We start from the raw sequence: 13,758 nt of genomic DNA on the forward strand, positions 1-13,758 counted from the left end.
TTAGTTGCTGGCTAGGGTTAAACCATGATAGATACTCATAATTTGTGACTGCAGTGTCAAATTTGTGTGCAGAAATAAAAGAAGAAATGTAAAATAATTGAAGATGTACACCGAAAATAAAGAAATTACTGCATTACACTATATTCTGTTCAGTTCAGAGACCAAAACATACAACGTGGGTGTCAGTTTATATGGTGAAAGGTTAGAAACATACAGGGATATAGTTATCAGACAAGACTGAATTTATTCATTCACCTCAAGTTCCAGTTCTGCTCATTCTAGTAGGATTTTACTGAAGAGGAGGACACTGTTTCCTCCAAAGCGTTTTGGATTGTCATTCTGCAGGTATAGTCCAGTCCAGAAAATGTGGGGAAAGCACACGTCTGGAATGTAGGTCTCACCCTATAGTTACATGACTACTAGTTTATGTCTCTTTTTACATGCTAGAGGCTTCCTCCTACTTTGCTAATGGCTTTGGCTTAGGTGAGGCTAACATTGGTATTATAGTATTTACTTTGGGCAGGGGTAAATAGGCACATAATGTTGCATTATTTCAGGTGGAATAATTTGCTTTTGGCATTTTATCATAGCTGGTTGTCCAAAAAACCCTCAAAACCACCATACCCCCAAAAAAACCAAACCACAACAACAACCAAACAACAAAAAACCAAACAAACTTAAACCACTTGCTTCCAGTTCTGCCTTTACAGGATGCATCTTTCCAAGCATGATCTTTCCTGGTTTTGTGACATTATCATCAGCCTAGATTTTCAAAAGACAGGTGCCTGTGATAGATAGGTAAATGTCTCTAGGAACCAAACTGACATAATGGGAACTAGGCACTTTTAAAAAATCCCTTAGAGTGCCCACCCATGTCTTTCAATATCTAAATACTTTTTCAAATTTGGTTCATGATTCCTAAATTCGTTTGAGGAGATGCCTGAGTGGTCATTCTCACCCTTGCATGTGTTCTTTTTTGAAGTCGGTGGGGCAGAAAGCCGCTTCTGTGCATCTCCCAGCATCCCTGGCCTTCTCATGTCACTAAGGGGCTTCCAGTTGACCACAGTTCTCTTCAGCCACTGGGTGGTCTTCTACCATCGTGAAATGCTCGCTGTAAGGTTTTCTTAACATTTGGTCTCTGACTAATCAGCTCTAACCTAATTTCTGATCAAGAGAATGGCTGGTTTTGTTTTAATGAGTACAATCAAGGATTCAACAGGGGGCTGCTTTCCCCTTCCTTTTAAAGAGAGCTTCCATCAGAAAGGAACATTAAGGAAACAGCTAGAAAAGTGCTTACCATCTCCTTCAATCACACGGTTGCAATGGAAACAAACATCACCGAATAGCTGAAGACGAAAGAGAAGTAATGAATTTTTAATGTAATGATTTTATCGAGGGTAGCTTCTCAAACTAACAAAATAACTATATTTCAGCTGATGAGCACAATAGCTTTCCTGTTTATTTCAGTAAAATAAAGAGAATGCTGGCAAGTCTGGTTTGGTTTTCCAGGTACATTTTTCATCGTCTCATCACAACAAGTCTTTACAATATTAAAGATGAAAACATTTGTTTACATCTGTTTGATCCTCTGTAAATATGACTTTGTTTTGTTTTAACATTTCTCTAATCCTGAACATTTGAAATAAAGCAGTCAGTGTCACGTACACATCATTACTAATCAACCAATTTAACATTTGGACGTACATGTATGACTAGAACAACATATTGCTGTTTCTGGCAAAAAATGTAAGGAAATGTTATTTTTATTAAAAAAAAAAAAAGGAGAATTTAGGCCAAAAATCATTCATGCTATTTCCAGGCTTAATATTTGTCCACAATATAACAATTAAGAAGTTCCCAAAATTTCATGTATTTTTTCTAACTGTAGTAGTTAACCTAGTAAAAGACATTCACTCTACATATAGCTCTTGTCTGGTATACGTACTTGCCCCATCATGGCTGCAATACTATTACTACTAATGTCATGGCATTTATTGTCTACAAGCATGCCAGCAACATTTGAATCATCTGCCCTTCATCACTGACAAGTTAAGAATCCATCTGTAATTAGCAGATGCCTTACAACTTCCAAATGTAACCCCTAGTCTTGTACTTATACAAGCAAGGAGGTGGACGTAACACAACGCAGATGGCTTCCAAATAAGAAGGTCTCTACATCGTGGTGCTGGACTACACAGTCAAGGGAGTCTGGAGAGAGGTGGTACTGCAGTATGTAACACCAATAAAAATGCAGGCGGTCACTAGGTGGTGTCCTCTGACAAATTTAGTCTTCGCAGCCTTCAGCAACCTAGGGAATGAGCTGGGTGATGCAGTGTATATTAACACACAGTCATCTTAGAGTAGCAGCTGCAGGGAAAACCACGCTACTCGTCTCAAACCGCAGCTACCTAGTGGCAAATCTTCTTTAGCTTCTTGGGAAAGATTGGGTGTCATTAGGTGCTCTGATCTCACAGACACGTAAAAGCTCTCAACAGCTCTACTTAAGTACCACTAAGCTTGAAGAAGAGCTCCATACTGAGTGTCCTTTGTGAAATCCCTGCAGTTTTCTTTCTCAATACCAGATCGATGTATAGAGAAACCTGTATGAATTAACTGCAACAGAACATCTATTAATTGGCATTACACCCACAAGCGCCTATAACAAAAGAGAAGAATGTCCGTGGGTTTCCATCTCTGTCCAATAAAACCAATTCATGTGTTTACCAATTAACACCATTTTTAAAAATATGCAACCTTACCTGATTGTAGTGGGTTTCACAATATGCCAAGCCTTTTCTCTCGTAATGACGATGACCCAGGAATGGCTTTTCACATTTTGCACAAACAAAATGCTACAAAGAAAATTACATACATTTTTTTTTATTACTTGGAAGTAACGGTATTTTTCTGGAAAGCAAACAAACCAAGCCCAGTACTGAACATGATGGAAGTCTACTGAGCTAGCTGTGCCATCTCGAAAAGGAGAGTTAAAACTTTTTTGTTTCTACATTTAGACCACTAAAATAATGCTCCTTTTAATGTCTTCAACATTTCAATCCAAAAGTTACGAATAAAAAAAAATTAAGCAAAGGGATTCTGATATGTTATCAGTGAACAGAATGAAGAGATTTTAAATAATTTGCACCAACATTACGCTCTTATGAAGAAAGAGGAGATTTTCAAAACAACAAAAGAAATAAACTGTTTATCTTCCTAAATCTTGTACATGGCCCTGAAATACAAACCTGCACATTAAGTGCTTTAGAGATATTAACATGGCAGGTGACTATGGAAGACATAAGGCTATTATGATGCTCATAATATTGTGGTTGCCACAGAATTTTACTGCCTTTCCACATGTACTGTTTTGCACTCTGAAATGTTCTTCTATAAGGACCTCACAGTGCTTCCTGTGATTACTGATTTTAGCTTCACAGTCAAAGCTGTCTGTAAGGTAGGAGATAACTCCTAGTTCACAGTGGGAGACCAGCCACAAGAAGACTGAAGATGGGATTAGGAGAAGGTATTTACTAATCATTGCTGCATACTTTGCTAATCCTTTCCTTGAAATTGATCAGCGAAATCCCAGATGAGTATGTTAATGTTTATGTTTGGAAAAGACAATGTATCATCTGATGTTTACCTCCACATGCCATTGTTTGCCCATAGCATTCACCACTCGGCCTTCAATTGGTCTTCTACATGCCCCACAGATAGGGACACCCATTTTGTCATGGCAGGGTAAGCAGTATAATTCTCCCTTCAACTCACGAGCATCAGCAGTAAGTTCCTTCCTGTTCAAAAGTTAATGAATCGAGAGCATGAATAAAGGCACTGAACAATGTCAACTCTTGAGAGTTTCTGAAAAGAAAAAAATAATTTTTAGCATTTGTTTTATAAATTGTATTTTTACAACAGTAATGCAGCAGCATCAAATATGACGTAGTTCAACATAGTGCAAGACTGATCACAGTAAACCGAGATCAGGCTGCTAAGCGAGATGCACTAAGTCTCTCTGAAGACAGCTACCGAGCTATTGTCATTCTGCATTCTGGTTATGCAGCACACGTGTGTGTGCAAGCTGTAGACATGTTTGGTTTATATTCTGGCACTCTTATCACCAGTTTATTTTAGATTTGCATAACTGTAGCTGAAAGTAAAATGTAGTCTTCTACATCTAGGTACATTTTCCCTGTTCTATCAAACTTCAGAGAAAGAAAACTACAGACTCAGATGAGCTAGCTAAGTTTATTCATTGCCAATTGCAGAATCTCATATACTCTACTTTTTAGTAATTTGCATGGTTAGAATACTGAGAACAGCTAAATTTTGAACGTGACTGTACTCACTAATGCTCTCAACTGGTTGTGACTGACACACCACCACATGTTGTTATTCAAATTAGCCTTTGCTATGGCACTGAAATGATGCCTTCCTTTGCACCAGAAATAAACAAGTAATAATCCCTGCTCTGTTCTGCAATGCCCCCTGATCTCTGCATCGGTGCAGGATGTAGAAATGTGCAGCTTCATGCACTGCAGTTGCAGAAGCTGACAAGATGAGGTGGGAGAAAGCTTCTAAGAAAAAGATAGGCTTTAAAAGGAGAGAACTAAGTTTGCATGCCACTCAACTAAAAAGAAATAACATAGGCAAGACAGTAACTCAAGCAGCCAAAGAGGACCACTTTTCTTCCTCTCGTAGCAGAATAACAAGCTATTATTTCACAGCTACAGAAACCGTTATCTGTGTCCATGCTTTGCATTTTGTAAGGTACCACCTTGTCCTGCAGAGTCCAACCTTTCTTTACTCCTCGACAGGCAAGCTGTTGTTTGAACTCAAGGTCCAACTGCACCATCCCAAAAGCAGTAATACACATCTGGCCACAAGGCACCTAAACCCCACCCCTCTTGCCAGTTGTACAGGACAGGTTTTCACTTTAAGATGTAAATCGATGAAGCAAATAAACCCAGCGTTTTCCTGTTTTCCTTTGCAGAACTCAAGTTACCCGCAGTTTGCACAGTTGAAATGATCAGGGTGATAAGGATCATTTTTGAATATGAGAGGCTGTTCATCAATAATGGCATGACACTTCTGGCAAATATACTTTCCCAGGCCTCGGGCTTTTTCCCTGTTATGGCAAGGACGGCAGAGATGTCTGAAACAGCATAAAAAAGAGAGGTAAGTACTGGTACCAGGTACCACAGTGCAAAATATAAACAAAAAATCTATTAGAATCTCATTTAAATCAGCCCTTTTTGGAGGGAAAACAGTCTTTAAAACAATTTCCTTGTTAGGCAAACCAAGATCAGAAGAGGGAGGGCTATCATTTTCTGTCACCACAGGGACATAATTTCTTCAGCTCATTTGAGTTTAGGCTGTGTTGAAACACAGAAAACAAGCTTGTGATAGATTGTCATTGCTGAATGTTTTACTCTCAAAATCTTAAAAATTTAGAATGGAAGTTGCATGACCACACAGGTCCTAATTCTGTAAATAACTATGTATATCATATTATACATATGAAGCCAATGGCCATAGAATCCACTTGTAAAACATTCTTGTGATCACAGCTGGTAAAAATATCCTACTCTGTGAAGTGTCCCACTGAACTTAAAGCAATTATTAATAAATAAGGTGCTAAACTAGACTAGACTTGGAAACGCAAGTTGCAAAAAGAAAGTAAAAAGTGATAATAAAAAAATAAAGATACTGCTTCTGTATCCGAATGTTTTCTCTCTTATTATGTATCACAATGGCCCTAAAATGTTACCGGATAGAGAACACATTTGCTGAGAAATCTGGTGTTGAAGTAGGTAAACTCTTAATATTTTAAGTGTGTATTTTAAGATACCCATTCTTAGTTTTGTGAGGCACCCTTAGACTTTTTCCCCACAAAAGGCACTTCAGTTGCTCCACCTCAGCTGGAAAGCTTCAGGAACCAAAACCTCTCAGTCCCTTCTGTTCATTTTATTCACGATCAGTAACAGAAGGAAGGGTGAAGACCTACCTGCCGGCGTTCTTGACAAATCCAATATCGGCCAATACTTGTTGGCAGATATCACAGCAGAAGCACTCTGGATGCCAGCTATTGTTCATAGCTTTAATAACACGACCAATAATAAACTCACCTGTAAGAAACACAAGACCGGAATGTAAAATACCATGCTAGACAAAGTTAAAAGAAACCCACAATCGAGTCACTACAATGATGTCATCATCCTCTTCCTCCCCCCCAAATCTGGTAGGATACATTGCTTTTAGTACCACGTTTCTGGTTCTAAACTCTGGAATTTGGTTTTGTTTGGTTTTTTTTTGCTATGGGTCAGAAGAAAACATCCTTGCTGATGGAGGACCTTCTCTTCTGTACATACAAGCCCTTCTACATGCACACTCTACCTTCTCTCTGCAATCATCCTTTTTCAGTCCCTTCCCTGTTTTTACTTACCTGTTCTCAAACTGCTAAGAAATATATGGAATTCTTTATATAATATGGCTTTCTTGTGTCCTTATCATCTTTCTCCTTCTTTTCTCTTAGAAGACAACAATTTTAACTTGTCGCGTACATAATAGCGGTTTCTACTCAACTAGGACCCAGCCTTGAAGTGGCTCTATACTCAAAGCACAACAGAACTGAGCTTGGGTGGCTGTGGACCTCCTGCAAAAAAACCCCCACGGAGTCAAAACGCAAAGGTGCAGTGAAGCTGCAGAACAGTCAATCCAACACACACAACTGCTGACCTACCACGAGGAGTCCTGTCCTGTGAGGCGTTAGAAAAATAGTGTGAGAACTACCGTTCTGCATGCACAGCGTGACTGCACAGGCAGTGGAGCCATGCCCACCATACATGCGATTTAGTCGTTCTCTATGTGGATGTCGTAGCTGAGGCCCCTGAGCAGTGCAAAGGCTCTGCCTAAAACACATTGGGAGCTCAGCTTCCCGGTGCTGTGAGAGACTGAGTCCTGGCTCTGGAGGCCGTACAACTCAAACAGCTGCCATAGGGGAGCGGTCGGGCAGTAACAAATACAGCCGGTAACATCTAGCATGTGACTGTGTGGCGCTGCCATGAAGGCATAGCTTTTCAAGAACAAAACTCAATGGACTCTAGAAATGTTGGGAATGGTTGAGGCCTCATCACTGACAACAGCCCCGTCGATTTTGGCTGCACTTACTAAATCCAAGCAGTGGCAAAGCCCAGCTCCATGCAGGACCCCGGTGAGGTTTTAAGGGAGCTGGTGCTACGAGGAGCCAGGGCAGGAGCAGTGGGAGCTGGGGAGAGGAAACTCCAGAGACAGGCAGTGCAGCTCCTCCATGCTACCCCTGGCTGGGGCCAAAGCTGCTTTTGGCTCCTGGGTGCCAAAGAGGAGAAGGCCCCTCTAGCCAACTTGCTGGGGGGAGGATGGGTGCTAACAGACACCAGCAGAAGTCAGCAGCATGTGGACGATGCTGGTGCGTGGGAAGAGCAGCACGTTGCATCTCAAGGGGTTAGGTATGAGGTTTCCGCACCTTGAGTACTGTGTTCAGTTTTGGGCCCCTCACTACAAGAAGGACATCGAGGTGCTGGAGCGTGTCCAAAGAAGGGCAACGAAGCTGGTGAAGGGTCTGGAGCACAAGTCTTATGAGGAGCGGCTGAGGGAGCTGGGGTTGTTTAGTCTGGAGAGGAGGAGGCTGAGGGGAGACCTTATTGCTGTCTACAATGACCTGAAAGGAGGCTGTAGTGAGGTGGGGGTCGGCCTCTTCTCCCTAGTAACAAGTGATAGGACGAGAGGAAATGGCCTCAAGCTGCGCCAGGGGCGGTTTAGGTTAGACATTAGGAAAAACTTCTTCACCGAAAGGGTAGTCAGGCACTGGAACAGGCTGCCCAGGGAAGTGGTTGAGTCTCCATCCCTGGAGGTATTTAAAGAACGGATAGATGTGGTGCTTGAGGACATGGTATAGATGGACCTGGCAGTGACAGGTTAACGGTTGGACTTGATGATCTTAAGGGTCTTTTCCAACCTTGACGATTCTATGATTCACCCAGCGCCTTTAGAGGCAAGGAGCAGGGAAGCAGAAGAGGAGGCCCGGGCAGAGGGGAGCAGGAAGGGGAGGAAGGAAGGGGGCTGTGGAGCGACCGGAGGAGCATAAGGAGCCCTCACACGTGGGAAGTGACCAGCTGGTGGAAGGGACGAGGTGACAAGACTTCCTGGTTTGTCATGTACTTCAGGCTTGCTCAGAAATCACCACCGACCCCTTTCTTCCTCTTCCCCTGTTTCTTCACATCTGCAGCTCTAGATTCAAAGGTCCATAACATCTGCTTCCCTCTCCCTTGGTGTTCATCTCCTCCCTCCACACAAGGGAAAGGCTTCACTGAGATAAGCGAAAGCCGTAGCACCTTGCCAAGGTGCCACAGAAACACAAGAGCTTCCAGACCAGCTTGAGTAACAGTCAAGTAATGACTTCTCAGCCCTGTCCAAGCACAATGTGTCACACACAGGGGGACAAAACTTGCAAATGACTATAGCACAGCAGGCATGCGAGCATTTACATCATTAATGGCAAATAAAACATGGCCCTCAATGTTACGTAGGGTTGACATCAGATGCTGAAGACTTAAAGGTATTTGTTTCAAAAATACAAGGGGGACCAGCTGGCCCATCAGTTGATTATAACACTAAAGACTGTCCCCGCTTCTGTGGAGTAGGACAGCACGGGTGGGTTACAATAGTCAGAGCAGATGACAAAGACTTGTTGCAGGGTTTCAGCTGCATGAGCACATGCACGTAGATGTATATAACTAGGAGTCATGAATGGTCTGTTCATTTGGTCACTGGATCAACAGCTAAACTACTCACTCAATAATGCAAACTTTTTTTTTAAAATCCCATTGTTTGATGACCTTTAGGAAAAGCAGCTCCCCAAATTCTCTGAAATCTAGTTCATTCTGGAAGTTCAAATGCTCAGCCGCACAGGGCCACCTCTCAGAGAAGATATACAAGGGTTGCACATCTTTCCCCAGTGATGTTCCCATTTGGGATCAGCGTGAAGTGTTTCACCTCAATGTAAAACTTACCACATTGATGGCAGCAAGGGGCAAAAAGCATTTGAAAATCATGTTCGCAGTACTTCCTCCCTTCAAACTGCAAAGGGAAAAAATTTGAGCGTTAGAGGGATGAGGAGCATGCCCTTAACATAAATGCTGTAACATACCAGTTTGTTTCCAGATGCAATTAGCTAGTAAAACATGAGGGCCTGCACAAAAAAACAGACCATGTGCTATGCATTAAATCCACCCACCTTAATTCAGCTACTAGTTAGCATGTAGCGTTAATAGCACACCATTCCTCTAACAGTGCAGAGAGTGTAAGGCATTTTCCATCACCCGTTTACATCACAAGAGACGGCTGAATTTTGACAGACTGCAGAAACTCTGATGCAACTGAGCAAATTCTGGGCAGGAGATTAGCTAACGAAAACCTTTCCTGAGGGGAAGCATTTTCCCTGAACCCATTTGATCTCTTCCCCACGCTACATTTCCTGCAAGAATGACCCAGCATACTGGAGGAAGTAAGTATGGGAGGAGGAGGAACACCCAGGGACAGAAATCTTTGCAATTTATGGAGCTGTACAGCCAAAACATGAAGGGAAATAAGGCTTTTCCTTCATGATGCTTATTTCATAGAATCATAGAATCATTTAGGTTGGAAAAGACCCTTAAGATCATCAAGTCCAAATGTTAAGGAACAAAGTTCACTACATCAACCAGATGACATAGGGAACCGATCTTAAGGGATTTTGAGTTGTATCTGAATTTTCTCACAGCTTAGAGAAGTTCAGATGCAGTTCAAGCTCACATAGAAAAAAAAAAAAACACATATGGGAAAAAAAAGTTCTACAGCACTGCATTAGCAACTTAGCTGAAGAATATGTAAAAACATGTAGGCAAATATGTCCTGAAATGAAGGGAAATGTTTAGATACCTTCAGGCACATCATTACTAGACACACGTGCCAACTAGCATGTCAAAACCAGATAGACAATATTAGGTATGCTATGAAATGTTTGAATTTGAATGTCGCAGTTTAAAACACTGGAAAAAGGGGGATAGCAGGAAACCCCACTCCTTTCTTTTTACTGGGGCTAAGACAAAACAAAGCGAATAGCATAAAATACTACCCACGAATTAAGTTTTGGTGCACAGACAGAAAATACAGCAATGTGCTTCAAGATTACTTGTTTTATACTACAAAATTCGAAGGATCAAATACAATGTAAGTATAGTAATTACTCGTGCAATATACAGAGCCACTGGCAGGATGGGGATCCAATGAAACACTCTAGAAGCCACTAGATACTTGAGATCAGAAACTAATTCCTGTGCACAACCTGAATTGCACCTACTAGGAAAAGAAAGACACATGCTCTATACAGATTCGTCCAGAAGTCTCTGCTAGCAATTTATCAAGTGTTTTTCCAGGGTAATACTCTAAAACAGATGACTTTTTTAATTGGAAATTTTTTTTTTTTTTTTAAATTGAGATACAGAGGGCTATTACTGTCTCAAAGAGTAATGAAAATTATTGGTTCATTGAGACTTGCGCTTGCTTCCTGCCGGGTAAAATCCTTTTCAAACTGAAAAAAATCCAAAAGCTTCCTGTTTTGTATAAACAGGTGGTCCAATGCATCCACGGGTCCTGAGGGAACTGGCAGATGAAGTTGCTAATCCACTATCCATCATATTTGAGAAGTCGTGGCAGTCCGGTGAAGTTCCCACTGACTGGAAAAGGGGAAACGTAACCCCCATTTTTAAAAAGGGAAAAAAGGGAGACCTGGGGAACTACAGGCCAGTCAGTCTCACCTCTGTGCCCAGCAAGATCATGGAGCTGATCCTCCTGGAAACTATGCTAAGGCACATGGAAAATAAGGAGGTGACTGGTGGCAGCCAACGTGGCTTCACTAAGGGCAAATCATGCCGGACAAATTTGGTGGCCTTCTGTGATGGGGTTACAGCGTTGGTGGATAAGGGCAGAGCAAGTGATGTCATCTACCTGGACTTGTGCAAAGCATTTGGCACTGTCCTGCACGACATCCTTGTCTCTAAATTGGACAGACATGGATTTGACGGATGGACCACTCGGTGGATAAGGAATTGGCTGGATGGTTGCACTCAAAGAGTTGTGGTCAACGGCTCGATGTCCAGGTGGAGACCAGTGATGAGTGGCGTTCCTCAGGGGTCAGTATTGGGACCGGCGCTGTTTAACATCTGTCGGCGACATGGACAGTGGGATTGAGTGCACCCTCAACAAGTTTGCCAACGACACCAAGCTGTGTGGTGCAGTCAACACGCTGGAGGGAAGGGATGCCATCCATGGGACCTTGACAGGCTTGAGAGGTGGGCCCGTGCGAACCTCATGAAGTTCAACAAGGCCAAGTGCAGAGTCCTGCACGTGGGTCAGGGCAATCGCAAACATGGATACAGGCTGGGCAGAGAATGGATTGAGAACAGCCCTGAGGAGAAGGACTTGGGGGTTTTGGTTGATGAGAAGCTCAACATGACCCGGCAATGTGCGCTTACAGCCCAGAAAGCCAACCGTATCCTGGGCTGCATCAAAAGAAGTGTGACCAACAGGTTGAAAGAAGTGATTCCCCCCCCCCTACTCCACTCTTGTGAGACCCCGCCTGGAGTTCTGCGTTCAGCTCTGGGGCCCCCAACATAAGAAGGACACGGACCTGTGGAGCAAGTCCAGAGGAGGGCCACGAAGATTACCAGAGGGCTGGAGCACCTCTCCTATGAAGACAGGCTGAGAGAGTTGGGGTTGTTCAGCCTGGAGAAGGGAAGGCTCCAGAGAGACCTTATAGCAGCCTTCCAGTACCTGAACGGGGCCTACAAGAAAGCTGGAGATGGACTTTTTACAAGGGCACATAGTGACAGGACAAGGGGTAATGGTTTTAAACTGAAAGAGGGTAGATTTAGATTGGATATAAGGAAGAAATTCTTTACTATGAGGGTGGTGAGACACTGGAACAGGTTGCCCAGAGAAGCTGTGGATGCCCCATCCCTGGGAGTGTTCAAGGCCAGGTTGGATGGGGCTTTGAGCAACCTGGTCTAATGGAAGGTGTCCCTGCCCATGGTAAGGGCGTTGGAATTAGATGATCTTTAAGTTCCCTTCCAACCCAAACCTATGATTCTATGATTCTATGAGATGCATAGGTTTGCTTGGGTTTCAGAGCCATCCCATGTTGATCTGTGTGGACCAAAGAGGTTTTCTTCCCTTCTGGTTTGTGTCAGGCAGGTTGGTTACCATTCAGTCTTGTTTATATTTTCAACCTTCTTGGCTCATTTGTGCTGCCTTTTGTGGATGACCCAGCAGTTCATCCATCAGAAAGCCTTGAGCTTCTATAACAAATCCCACAGCACATATTTTAAAAGCAAGGTCATGTGACCGTTGTATGTTGGAGGTCCATACGTTAAATGGCTCTGCATAGAACATTTCACCATGACATAACCTCCAGCTGATCTCCACGTTTTTAGCTAACTTAGTGGAAAGACATGCATAAAAACTGAGTCTTTAAAGACCCTTTCTCTAAGGTAGTTTCTGGTAAAGCCCATTTTAAGAAAACACTCAAGGTGCAACTGGAATAGAAACAAATCTGACAAGCGCATTGCAGCTGCACCTTCCTTTAATGTTCCTATAGGTTATTACAAACATCTTAGAAAAATAAACAAACTGAAAGGAAATCCCTCTCATTTAGGAGACAAAAGTCACATGCTATTCCATTTTATTTTATTATGAGATGATGATGATAATAGTAATAGTAATCATAAGAAGAAAAGAAGAAGAAAAGAAGAAGAAGAAGAAGAAGAAGAAGAAGAAAAGAAGAAGAAAAGAAGAAGAAAAGAAGAAGAAAAGAAGAAGAAAAGAAGAAGAAGAAGAAGAAGAAGAAGAAGAAGAAGAAGAAGAAGAAGTAGTAATACAGATTCCCCAATTATAGCTCTTGTGAGTAGTCCATAAAGATTTTGCTGTATTTCTTCTATTGTGGGATGCACCTCTCTAAGCCCTTCCATCTCCCCCACCTCAGCATAGTGCAGAGCAGGCTGGGTTTCTTCTGAAAGCACCCAGCAAGGGGATCTTAATGAACAGCTGGACCAGGGGTAGGACTCGTCTCTCCTAACCTCCCCTGTCTGAAGGTGAGGTGCCCACATTCCCCAGTGGGAGACATGGGCAACCTCTAGTAGGGAGGAGCCATTCTTGGACCCAAGAGTAACGTGGGTTGGAGGGAATGCCTGCTGACTGATTCAAGTGGGGCCAACCTGTCCCTCTGAGCACGCTGCCACTGAAGCTCTCCATATAAGCTGGCTTTTCTGCTGTTAGTATAGGACTATGCCCTGCTACCTGTTGTAAGACTCTGCAACAGAAGCTCTAGGGAATACATGGCTTCCAGGCGGTGGAGTAAAAGCAGACCAGAATTGCTACCACTTCACATCTGATGGCAAAGCACAGCGAGTTCGGAAACTGCTGGCATGTGCTTGTGCTAATTTCTGTTGAGGTTGAATGCATAAGAAAACATGCTAAACTGATGATACTGAGCGAACTGCAACACAAATATACCCTAGCAGGTCCTAAACCCACAGTTCTCATGCAACATTAGGCACACAGGTCTCGCTTACACCCTTATGCGACAAGGCCAACACTGTCTGGTTATGAATCTGTATTATGATTTCTAACATAGGCTCATGAGGATATCAACAGAATTCCTGCAATGCTGTGAAAACTCCAAGC

At 42.7% G+C, this 13,758-nt stretch overlaps 1 protein-coding gene across 7 annotated transcripts in view; it reads right to left on the bottom strand.

The window, feature by feature from the left end:
• LIMS1 (LIM zinc finger domain containing 1) overlaps positions 1–13,758 on the bottom strand; it is a gene marked incomplete at its 3' end in the record, with an annotated part of 79,095 nt that overhangs the window by 3,937 nt on the left and 61,400 nt on the right. For all 7 annotated transcript variants that reach the window (XM_082304191.1, XM_082304193.1, XM_082304190.1 and 4 more), the window contains 6 exons: positions 9,051–9,117; positions 6,008–6,128; positions 5,006–5,155; positions 3,644–3,794; positions 2,760–2,852; positions 1,298–1,346 (listed from right to left, as the gene is read on the bottom strand). In XM_082304191.1, the coding sequence (XP_082160317.1) occupies positions 1,298–1,346; positions 2,760–2,852; positions 3,644–3,794; positions 5,006–5,155; positions 6,008–6,128; positions 9,051–9,117 (631 nt within the window). The remainder of the gene's footprint in view (positions 1–1,297; positions 1,347–2,759; positions 2,853–3,643; positions 3,795–5,005; positions 5,156–6,007; positions 6,129–9,050; positions 9,118–13,758) is intronic.

The sequence above is a fragment of the Platalea leucorodia genome, assembly GCF_965183815.1.
Source record: "Platalea leucorodia genome assembly, chromosome: 2".
NCBI classification, from domain to species: Eukaryota; Metazoa; Chordata; class Aves; order Pelecaniformes; family Threskiornithidae; genus Platalea; species Platalea leucorodia.